At 40.9% G+C, this 12,925-nt stretch overlaps 1 protein-coding gene across 1 annotated transcript in view; it reads right to left on the reverse strand.

Annotated features, from left to right (window-relative positions):
• LOC117486858 (mannosyl-oligosaccharide 1,2-alpha-mannosidase IA-like) overlaps positions 1–12,925 on the reverse strand; it is a gene marked incomplete at its 5' end in the record, with an annotated part of 88,621 nt that overhangs the window by 20,961 nt on the left and 54,735 nt on the right. The window contains 2 exon segments of the mRNA XM_034135429.1: positions 3,330–3,423; positions 4,972–5,095. Of these exon segments, the coding sequence (XP_033991320.1) occupies positions 3,330–3,423; positions 4,972–5,095 (218 nt within the window).

Below are 12,925 nucleotides of genomic sequence, written 5' to 3' on the forward strand. Positions count from 1 at the left end.
CTCCTTTTATATAGAAGCCATGTCACTTTGAGGTTGTTCTGAAGTCCAATGTCTGCTCTCTAGTGGTCAAAAATATCTTAAAGCTGCCTTAAAAAATGGGTTGAGAAATGGAAGTTGATATCGAGCACATCTCCTGCCTCTTGTCAGAGTCACTTTCATTATATCTCCTCTCCTGGCAGTTTTCTCTGACATATGACAAGGCATAAGAAAAAGCTGCTTTCTTTCCTATACCTTACATCCCTGCTACATTTTATATATATAGTTATCCTTCTGTGGCTCCATATGTTGCTCTCCTCACCCTCATATTCCCCCTCTATCATTATGTCCATTACCTGTTCAGCTTCACGCTCTGAAGAGTTTGGTAATCGATGTGAAATGACAGCCTTTTACCACAACATGCCGATAAAACAGACAGGTGAACGGACACATGCTGTTTAAGAGACCAGGGGAGTTTAAAAATACTCGACAGAGACTCAGCTGGGTTGCAGTGATGTAAAGAGAGTGGAAAGAAAGGGATGAGGAGGTGTGAAGAGAGGAAGGAAGGGAATAATGGACAGGACACTTTAGCAACACTGGCAAATGGAAATATGTCAAATAAATCAATATTGTTATTTGCATTTGTAAATCTTATAAAGTCATTATATTGGACTTTTTTATTTTATTATTTAACTTTTTTAATTTGTAATGCTATTTAATTTTTATTTCTGAAATATTTCGGACTGCTTATTTCTTGTGTCTTAATTTCTCTTATTGCCTTGTGTTTTTTATGCTGCTGCAACGCAAACATTTCCAAAATTGGGATCAATAAAGTACCTATCTATCTATCCATCTATCCATCTATCCATCTATCCACTCATCCACCCATCCACCCATCAGACAACGGTTAAACAACCATAATAAATCATAGAAAGTTTTTCCCAAAGCTTTATAAATTGTGACAGGAGATTATTAAGAAGAAACATAATTAGGGGCAAGTTCATCACTCTTGAAACCATCAAATCTGAGCAGTAAAGTGATTATTATACCAGAAGGATATTTGCATTCCTGGTTGATTTACGTGCAAATGACAGGTGTGGAACATTTTTCTTTGGAAAGAGCATCAGAAGTGCATTGCAGTAATCCAGACAAGTGGTAATTTGCATGCATTAGTGTTTCAGAGTCACCTTTAGAAAGAAAAGGTTGAACTTCACTGACACTCTTCACGAGAAAAATGCTAATTTCGTGACTGTTTCTGATATCGTTCTCAAAGTCCAGGGTGCTATTAACCCAAAGAGTTCAACATGTGATTTCCATTTTAATTACACGGTGGTCAGGAGTGTAATTACCGTCTCTCTCTCTATTCTTCTGAGGGAAATCATGAGCAAGTCTTGCATTTTATTACAGTAGAACGCTTTTGGCCACTCTCTCTTTAAAACCCAGAGAAAACCAACCAACCCTCTGTACTGCCGGTTAATTAGACTTGTCCACTGTGTTGCAATAAGCTCTAAGGAGTATCCCAAAACACACTGACAACCTAAATCCACTTTAATTTGAGTGTTTACCCAGCTACTGGAATATCTAGTTCCTACCAGAAAACTAGGGTGCAGCTCTAAGTCAAGTGTGCAACATGCATGTGAGCTACTTATTATATTAGTACAAATAACTGAGTAAAAATAACTTTTGGTTGTTTTTTCTGCTGTTTCTCAATACTAGCAAACAGACTGCGATTGCTAGCTCTATTCAGCATAACTGTATTACAAGAAATATTCAGTCAAGCTGCTTTAAAGTCACACATTTAAACTAAAATTGAGGTAGAAAAAACCTTGATTCTTTTTTGGGTCTTATTCGACTGAGATTAAGAATCTTTTTGGTCATATTTGAAAGATTACTGTAATGGATGAGTCATGTTTTAATGCTGAATTACCTTTTTCAAATAAATTATAGGCACATACTGTATCTTGAATTTTCAGTTGTCTTTGGAGAAACTCAGTTTTACAGATCTATCGATGAAATCTACTAAACGAAATGTCAACAAAATGATTGGAGGGTTAGTCGACTAAAGGTCCTTACACACCAAGCCGATTTCGGCTGTCGATAGATGTCTGGCCGTCGATGAGTGTCCTGTCGCCCTACTCAGATTGGTGTGTCCCGCCTCGTCGTGTCTTTTCGGCCGTGCCGACACCTTCCGCCGCCGATTCGACATGTTGAATCGATAGGCTGTCGGCTAAAGGCCGTCGGCCAAAGAAATCACTCTGATTGGCTGTTCAGCTAGCGAATCAGTGCATGAGAAGCGAAACGGAAGTGAGGGACCCAAACAAACTATCAAGAAGGAAAATCTGAGATTTCATTTAACTCCAGCTCTCGACACAGGTTCGGGAAAGCCCCATGAGCTTCTCGCTGTAGAGTGAAAATGGAACACACACGCTATTTGTTGTTTGTTTATATCACGCAGTCTGTTCTTCTTCTCTCGGTGTATCACGCAGTCTGTCTTCCGGTTGTTGCCTCTTTTGAATTACGAATACACACTACCGCCGCCTGCTGGTGAGGAGAGTTATTGCCACTCACGCATGCGCAGTTCGTACGTGCTACTTGGCCGTCGGCTGAAGTCTTTGCGGTGTGTTCCAGTGCGACTGTTGGCCAAGACGCAGGAGACGTGAGGCGACACAACAGTCGGGTCCGTCGGGACGTGTTCTTTGGTGTCAGTTTGGTGTGTAGGCCCCTTAGGGTTAGGGTTGGTTAGGGTTAGACTTTCTTTAGTTGAGGACAGGCCTATTAGTTCTTATTAGGCCTCAAAGTTATTCGTATCTTAATCAAAATCGCAATTTGGGCTAGTGCAATTTCAACAGCAGCATGCACATTATTTATTGCAGGCTAAATAAGTGTTAATATTCTTAAATAAATATTGTGGTGCTGAATGGATGTCGTGGCCTACAGATCGTATTCTATGGACTTAATAAAATATGTTTGTTTGGTACCGACCCTCTTAAAATAATCACAACATGATTAATTTACAAATATTTTTCAATAATAATGAGAAAAAGGTCAAATTGCAATAGCAATATCACTCAAAATGATCATAAATCTGTTATGTTTCCTGAATTGTGCTGCCCTATTGTATCCTAATGATAACATCTGTATCTCCACAACATCTTTGTGTCAGCGTTTTGACAAAAATAAGACACAGAATCTGTTTGGCAAGGCATCTAAGACTCCTGAGATAAAGGGCAATGTTCCCTCTCAGGCGTTGTCTTGATGCTCAAGTGCTACACGAGAGGGAATTGCAGGAGAAAGGCGAGACGGAGGAAATGGTTTGTGATGTAAAATGTGCGGGTGAAGTGAAGAGGACTTACGCTGGCCCCACTGGCCGCTGTTGGGGTTCAGGTAGTTGGGGTACAGACCCTGAGGTTTGTCCAGGCGATTCAGGACCTTCCTGATGTTCATTACCTAACGATTAAAGAATCAAACACAAATGCAATGAGTTCAGTTCACTTCAAACACCACAAGTGAGCATACAGTATGTAAAGAGAATATATAACACTCTGATAATACAGAAACTAACAAATGTCATTCAAGATTCAAGGCTTTATTGTCATGTAGAGATGGCAATGAAAAACGTAAGTCCCAGGCTCCTCCAACAGAGCAACATGAATATATACTGGACATAAAACAAATAAAACAGATCAAATAGTGCAAGAGAATTAGCTTTATTAACTATATATATCCATTTCTTGCACAATAATATCCTGCATTATATCTGCTACTTGAAATTTGTATTTCTACATCTATTTCAGACATATTTTCAATAAAGTACTGTCTGTCTGTCTGTCTGTCTGTCTGTCTATCTATCGTCTGTCTGTATATCTGTATATCTATCTATCGTCCGTCCGTCCGTCCGTCTATCGTCTGTCTATCGTCTGTCTGTCTATCTATCGTCTGTCTGTCTGTCTATCTATCTATCGTCTGTCTATCTGTCTGTCTGTCTATCTGTCTATCTATCTATCGTCTGTCTATCTATCGTCTGTCTATCTATCTATCGTCCGTCTATCTATCGTCCGTCTATCTATCTATCGTCCGTCCGTCCGTCTATCGTCTGTCTGTCTGTCTGTCTATCTATCTATCGTCCGTCTGTCTATCTATCTATCTATCGTCTGTCTATCGTCTGTCTGTCTATCTATCTATCTATCGTCCGTCTATCTGTCTATCTGTCTATCTATCAATCTATCGTCTGTCTATCTGTCTGTCTGTCTGTCTGTCTGTCTGTCTGTCTGTCTGTATATCTGTCTATCTGTCTGTCTGTCTATCTATCGTCTGTCTATCTGTCTGTCTGTCTATCTGTCTATCTATCTATCGTCTGTCTATCTATCGTCTGTCTATCTATCTATCGTCCGTCTGTCTATCTATCGTCCGTCTATCTATCTATCGTCCGTCCGTCCGTCTATCGTCTGTCTGTCTGTCTGTCTATCTATCTATCGTCCGTCTGTCTATCTATCTATCGTCTGTCTATCTGTCTATCGTCTGTCTGTCTATCTATCTATCTATCGTCCGTCTATCTGTCTATCTGTCTGTCTATCAATCTATCGTCTGTCTGTCTGTCTGTCTGTCTGTATATCTGTCTATCTGTCTGTCTGTCTGTCTGTATATCTGTATATCTATCTATCTATCGTCCGTCTATCGCCTGTCTATCGTCTGTCTGTCTGTCTATCTATCGTCTGTCTGTCTATCTATCTATCGTCTGTCTGTCTATCTATCGTCCGTCTGTCTATCTATCGTCTGTCTGTCTGTCTGTCTGTCTGTCTGTCTGTCTATCGTCTGTCCGTCTGTCTATCTATCGTTCGTCTGTCTATCTGTCTGTCTAAAAGTTAGAGTAAAAGGATGATTATTTGACATTACAGTCACGTCTAAAGTGCAAGAGAGCAAGTGGAAAACCTGTACAAAAGCAGCCATTGACTGTGAAAAAAGGTAATACCATCTATTCCCATGTGTGTCCGTTACCTTCTGTGCAAACTCAGGATTCCCAGAGAGTTTGCTGAGGTGCATGAACTCTAAATGCAGCGTGCCGTACTCTGCCAGGATGCTGCTGCCGCCAGACGCCCAGGGCCAGTTCCTCCCAACACCGCTGGAAGAAGATGAGAAGAGACTTTAGGAATGCATACAAGTTAGAAAAAAGATCAGTCGTCTCCGGCTTGAGCTTCAATCTCAGGAATGGAAGTAGTCATCACATACAGAGCATCAACTAGTTCCTGAACAGTGTCCTTCACATGCTGATATCCAAGAGAGGGAGTTACACAGTCACAAGATGGAGGAATAGAAAGCAGTATTCAATGTTTACTTCAGATTAGCTCCACGTCAGAAATGATCATGCTTGTCATATGTCTATCTCCATAGAGGCTGAATCATCATGTTAATCACATAGCTATCATATGCCTCAAACAGTCCTGATGCTCTTCTAGGTAATCATACATCCTGTCATGCACACAGCTACAGTTGGGATACCTTTGTTATCATGTGGACTCTGGTAGTGGAAGAGTACATTCAGTATTTTCCCAACAATAAAGCAAAAACGTACAAAACAAATGTGTTTTAATTTCAGAGGATGAGCATCGTAGGAGGAAATTACATTTGAAGCATCAGTTTACACGTACTGCTTGAAAGCAGATGTGTGTCTCTGTAGTTGGCGTAAAGAAGTGGAATACAAAGGATAAAGAAAGCGTAATTAGACAGTATGAAGTTGACTTTTGATTGTGTATCTGTAAGCAACTGTGAGTGAAATAATATTGCCGTTATTTCATTTTTCTTTTTTAATACGATTTTCTTCTCCCTGCTCCTTTCCACCATGCGCTATAAAAACCAGTATAAGTGTACATGTTTTGTAAAGTGTACATGTTTTGTAAAGTGTACATGTTTTGTTTTAAAATAACTGCCATGTGTGGAATAAACAAATACACAATAAACAAGAAAAAGAAAGAAAGTGTTTCTGTTAAAAAAAAACATGGCAACAAAGATATGTATGTAAAAGAGCTGCACGATATTTGACACTTCAAGTTCATTATTTGACGTCTTCTTTTCAGCCACAAACAGTCAAAGTGACCTGGTTTTAACTTGAGTGTTTCCTCACTTTATTATGAGTCATGGTAGAAGAAATAATTCCTGAGAACAAAGCAAAGCCAACTTGTCTCAATATTAAAGTGACAGCTGAAAAGAGGCGATAAATCCTGAAAAAGGTCAGCTTCACACTCTCAGTGAGTCATACTTTAAAATGTGACGACTATTAAAAAGTTCTGGTAATTTACACATTGTTTTAAAAAGCCATCTTTTGCCTCAGTGACATTTACAAAACAGATTCTTAAAAAGGACATCGACTGCGTTACATTAATGACACTAAAAGCTAACCTCACGCTCCATCCGTCATATTTATGGGAGCATTCGTTTAGTTTTTCTCACACACACTTTGGCACGATTATTATTCTGTGTGGTGTCTCTAGGTCAGTCAATCTTCAGGACCCCACCCTCTCCCTTGACATTGCATGAAGTGACAATGACGTTGCGTAACTCAGGCCATATGTGAACGTTTCTAACCTCCAGCACGCTTGAAAAGGACAGAAGACCTAGCAACAGGGTGTGTGTGTGTGTGTGTGTGTGATCATTAGAGCCACTGACAGATGACTTCCAGGCTCACGACTAATGACTCTGGTGGCGATGCATCAAGTGACTACTCATGAATACATATTAACAATCCACCACACACACACACACACACACACACACACACACACACACACACACACACACACACACACACACACACACACACACACACACACACACACACACACACACACACACACACACACACACACACACACACACACACACACACACACACACACACACACACACACACACACACACACACACACACACACACACACACACACACACACACACACACACACACACACACACACACACACACACACACACACACACACACACACACACACACACACACACACACACACACACACACACACACACTAGAGAAAGGAGGACGAGGAAAAAGGAGTGTGATTTGGGAGGAGAGCCATAATCACACACTCACATTTTCAAAGAGGTGGATGAACACACCAAGTATCCCCCTTCAACTCATCCTGCTGCACAACCCATCATTTGTTTCCCATTACACCGCAGATTTAATCAAGTCCACCAGAAAGGACCACCGAGAGAGAGACCAGGGTCAGAGGTTTGTCGCTGAGTGTGTGTGTGTGTGTGTGTGTAAAACATAAATAAAAAAACTGTAAATATTTGTAAAAACCTAAGGCTAAGATAGATAGATAGATAAAATGTAATTACATAACATATGTATACAAGCAAAAAAAGTAAGAGATGGGGTTTGGTTTGAAATACAATGCATGAACTGAGTGAACTGTGATTGAAATGCTAGTAAACCAAATAACAAAGATGGAGTCGGGGAGATGCAGCTGCTGCTTTTTTGGGTGAAATGAAGTTATTTCAGAAGCTACTGAGGGGCATTCAGGCCTGTTCTCTAATGGAAACTCTTTGTTGCTCCAGTCACTTCCTGTGCTAGGGTTTGAAAACTGGCATTCATCCATTGACATACGGCACAATACCACTGGAATAGTCCATGTGATGGGAATCCTCTGTTGTGTTTGACTACTGATGCAGAGGAGAGCTGCATGTGGCCCAGTTTACACATTACTGTTAGCAACTAGCACGCTCTACATCAGGGGGGTCCAAACTACTATTTTAAATCGGCCCTCACTCAAATTAAAAAAGTATAATGACTTAAAGGTCACCTATTATGCAAAATCCACTTCTTCATGTCTCTTCTACATCAACATGTGTCCCCTCTTCTTCATGTCTCTTCTACATCAACATGTGTCCCCTCTTCTTCATGTCTCTTCTACATCAACATGTGTCCCCTCTGTGAAAAGAGACTCTGAAAGTTTCAGGAACAAAGATTCTCTCTCTTTTTGTCCTGATCCATTTATATAAAAACCTGTCTGAAAATGAGCTGATCAGATTTTGGCCACTTTATGATGTCATAACGATGTGTTGGCTTGTGTAACCATTAGCCAATCACCAACCAAGGTAACCCCCCCCCCCCCCCCCCACCTTATCACCAGAATCTCCTCCTAGAGCACCATTGAGTTCTTTGTAACCAAATCTCTCTCAGAGGGGCGTGGGGAGGGGCTCCTTATTTTCATCTAAAGTAACAGACAGAGAATCAGCACTTTGGAAACAGGGCTGAAACAGAGGGGATTATGGGATGCTGCAATGATCTGTTTGGTGTTTCAGCCAATCAGAGACATGTTCTGTATATATCTGAGACCTGTAATATATTGATGAAAAACAGTATAATAGGGGACCTTTAAGTATAATAAACTTCTGCTTGTCTTATATTGTACTTCTTAAATAGATATGTTCAAATATATTACACAGTATTCATAGGCCCACTTTTCAAATACATTCAGTCAATTAAAGTTGAAAACATGTTCTAAGTTGATAAGAAAAAAGCCCAATAACAAATATACCTAACAACCTTGAAATATACCCTTCATATTTCCTCTTATAAGCAATCTGAAGCTTTAAGGGATGAGCTGCTAGAAAAAAAAAGTAAACCCTATGGAGAGCTGTGAGCTGTTTTTTTCTTACAGCATTTTCAAGTATCAAGAATAATTGACCTATATTGGATTGACTTTTCCAATTTATAACAGAACTTATGAGGCAATAAACCTCTGGTGAGTGGCCCAGCCCTTCGTATATTTTTCTGTATGAGGCCCCCGGGGGAAAAAGTTTGGACACCCCTGCTCTACATGCATGTTCCTCCAAACTCTGAGCTATTGAAACCCTGTTAAGTTTATGACTTCTGCTCATAAGTGGTCCAAATGTGGGAATATATCATGACAGCAGCCTTAACTAGCTTTCATCAAGTCTAAAGACGTTATGTAACAATGACAAAGCAGTGGAATTTGCTGTAAGATGGTGATTATTTTCTGTTGTTGACAGTGCTGTGTGATCTCAGTTGGATTCATTTTCACAGTCGGGGGTATGGAGGTTAATTCATTTCACTAACAGGAGGCAGAGTGGTGTCTCTTTTTGTGTCATTTCACTTTGTACCAGACGGCAATAATGTAATGCAGCTCGCTGGGAGAAAAAACACTACGTAATTCTCTTTGCAGACGTTAATGACATTTTATGGTGACCTAGAACTAGATATTATGCAAAGCTTAAAGCAATGTATCAACGCTGATATTGAACTTTCATTATAAATCAAGAGATCATCCACATCTGACAGGGCGGTTATGAGGCTGTTTGTTCGCTAGGAGTTCATATATTTAAATCAATTTGCTTAGCTCACATTTGATCCTAATCATCCTGTTGCATTAACTGTCATCATGATAAAACGTTCCTTACATTGATGCCACTTTGAACTATAAGGGTTTACGTTGGAGCAGGTATTCCAGTCCTTATGGTGTCTATGTTATTTGTCTTTTGGGGGTCTCCAAGCTTCTTATTATCCCACCTTTCACACCCGATGCCAATTTCCTGGCCAGCTGTGAAATGACAAATCCTGGCCTGCTAGTTTTATACCCTCCGTTTGATTCTGCAAGCGCCAACAGCATTGATTTTAATTCTGTGGTGCCAAGCGGTAACCTGGAAAAACAGAAAAGGCTTTCCATCTCCATAAATTAGCGTGTCATGCCAGGAAGTGCCCTCTCACACTCCTCCTAGCATGCCTATTGGAAATAAGTCTTCCAACGTATTCATACTCTGATGAAGTCTATATTTTTGCCCAGTTTTTGGTTTCTATTCTTCTCCTCATTTAATCCATGACCTCTGTTTCCCTCCTGCTTTCCTTGACTTGAAAAAACATCGCACATCGCCGCCTCCAGGCGCAAAAATAAAATGTGAATTGCGATAGATTCTTAACAACTTAATTAGAGGCTTTAAATAATGGCTGCCTATCACTGCCTTAGGTTACTGCCGAGGAGAGCTGCACTGAGACCATCTAGGTGTGTGTGTGTTTGCTTTGAAGACATCTCTGGATACCCCTGAATGCAAGACTTGTCTTTGTTGCTTAAAGGTTGCCTCAGGGCAGTAAGACAGTTCCAGTAAGATGTTACTACCAATACTCTGATTGTGTTTCTGTGATTTGTACATGTGTCTCAGTCAGTAGGGGCTTGGACTGGGAGCTGTAGGGTCGTCGGTTCAAGTCCCCGACCAGACATAAAAATATGGAGAGTGGAATGCTACTTGGAGAGGTCCAGGTTCACCTCCTGCCCTTGAGCAAGGCACCGGACACCCCCCTTCCCCCCCACTCCCATTGCTCCCCGGGCGCTGTACAATAGCTGCCCACTCCTCCTGGTACTAGACTCCTGGTACTAGGATGGGTTAAATTAGGGCTGTGCAATTAATCGTATTTTAATCGCAATTACGATTTTGGCCTGCCACAATTACGAAAACAACATAATCGAAAAAAACAATTATTTTGTTTTGCTAGGTTGTGACAGTGCACTGCAACATATTTGATCTAATTAATTTGTATTTATCATATTTATATATGTTTAGTAGCTTGTTGAAGTGCGCTCCAAAATATTTGTTGATCTTGTTTATTGGTATTTATTATTTTGATATTTATTTAAATGTATCATTTATTTTTGTATTGGTTTTTCAGTTGAATTATACGTTCAGGGTAATTAACAGTTAAAAAGATACTGTTCAAATTATTATTTGTTACCTTATTTGTAAAGTGCAATAAATGGATGTTTTCAAAGTCAATGAATAATCGTATTTAATAATCGTGATATCAATTATTGACCAAAATAATCGTAATTCTGATTTTTGCCATAATCGCACAGCCCTAGGTTAAATGCAGAGAACACATTTCACTGTGTGTGCTCTGCATGTGTGACCATTAAAGAGGGTTTCATCCCTCCCAATTCTAATTCTATAACTGTGGCCATATTAAGGGGCCTACACACCAAACTGACACCAAAGAACACGTCCCGACGGAACACGACTGTTGTGTCTCCTCACGTCTCTGCCAACAGTCGCACTGGAACACACCGCAAAGACTTCAGCCGACGGCCAAGTAGCACGTACGAACTGCGCATGCGTGAGTGGCAATAACTCTCCTTACCAGCAGGCGGCGGTAGTGTGTATTCGTCATTCAAAAGAGGCAACAACCGGAAGACAGACTGCTTGATACACCGAGAGAAGAAGAACAGACTGCGTGATATAAACAAACAACAAATAGCGTGTGTGTTCCATTTTCACTCTACAGCGAGAAGCTCATGGGGCTTTCCCGAACCTGTGTCGAGAGTTGGAGTTAAATGTTTGTTTGAGTCCCTCACTTCCGTTTCGCTTCTCATGCACTGATTCGCTAAGCTGAACAGCCAATCAGAGTGATTTCTTTGGCCGACGGCCTTTAGCCGACAGCCTCCCGATTCAACATGTCGAATCGGCGGCGGAAGGTGTCGGCACGGCCGAAAAGACACGACGGTGCGGTACACACCAAGACACACCAATCTGAGTAGGGCGACAGGACGCTCATCGACGGCCAGACATCTATCGACATCTATCGACGGCCGAAATCGGCTTGGTGTGTAAGGACCTTAAGGAACACCGTTATGGTTTCATTCCTTTGTCAATTGGGAACTAGTCTGAACCTTTACAAATCATACAAATGTAGACAAAGCACACATCTGAAATAATACAGATGTTTTGGTTGCTTACAGGACTTGTACCCCTTTCAGTGTTAGCACTAGTATCTCTGACGTAAGAAATCATCATAGCCAAAGTAGAATTCAAATAGATATCTTGATTAGTCCATTATTTAGTACCACTTCTTCTGCCTCTATGCTGACGACACTCAATTATATTTTACTTTTAGGGCAATTTGGGTTTTGTTCTGCTGTTTCTCGTTAAAGTAGCTCAAAATGAAAATCCAAACCAGCTGCCTTAAATGTGAATAAGTTGTCATGAGTCTCTACAAAGCATTGCCAGTTAATGTTCCCATCACATCTGGAAGAAAAGGCTTGCTGACAGACTGCCACTTCCCAGGGTCACCCAGTGGGAAAATATCTCTTGGCTGTACTAATAGAGCTATTCTCCTTTCAGGCCTATTAATCAAACTCTGAGACCCCAAGAGCTCAGGATTGATTGCTTCAGCCTCAGAGCCTGTAGCTGGAGGAGTAAATCTGGCCCAGACTGACTTAACATTTTCTTTTATGAGATAAGAAAAAAGAGAAGGGGCAAAGGATTTAACTTCAACTTTGCAGCGTCATTAAGATGGTGACATTGTTTTGTTATCTGCTGTCTTACTGGGAAGGAGACACTTCATTTAAATCCGTATAATCTGTAATGGCGAGTAAATATAATGTTTATTGTTTTTGTGAAAAAGCCAAATAGTAATATAATTGTGACCTCTGTAATTAATAATAATAATTATAATTCCTTATATTTATTATAGCGCTTTTTCCATGACCCAAAGCGCTTTACAGGTACACATTACACATACATGTAACAGTCATGTACTGTGGACAATACCCACAGGAGCAAATTCAGGTGAAGTGTCTTGCCCAAGGACACAACGGCTTTACAGACGCAGCGGGTTTCGCCCCCTTGATCTGATGATCAATGCACAGCCCACTGCGCCACACCGCCCATCTTCACACCTCAAAGTCATCAAGGCGCTTTACAAGTACACATTAATATCATACATGTACTGTGGACAATACCCACAGGAGCAAATTCGGGTGACGTGTCTTGCCCAAGGACACAACGGCCTGACGCAGTGGCGGCGGGAGTGGGTTTCGAACTGGAGTTCCCCAACGCCCCCTTGATCTGATGATCAAACGCACAGCCCGCTGCGCCACTCCGCCCCTTAAGGGACTAAGTAAAGATTACTATTCTCACATCGCCA

The sequence above is a fragment of the Trematomus bernacchii genome, unplaced genomic scaffold (assembly GCF_902827165.1).
Source record: "Trematomus bernacchii unplaced genomic scaffold, fTreBer1.1, whole genome shotgun sequence".
In the NCBI taxonomy this organism is placed as follows: domain Eukaryota; kingdom Metazoa; phylum Chordata; class Actinopteri; order Perciformes; family Nototheniidae; genus Trematomus; species Trematomus bernacchii.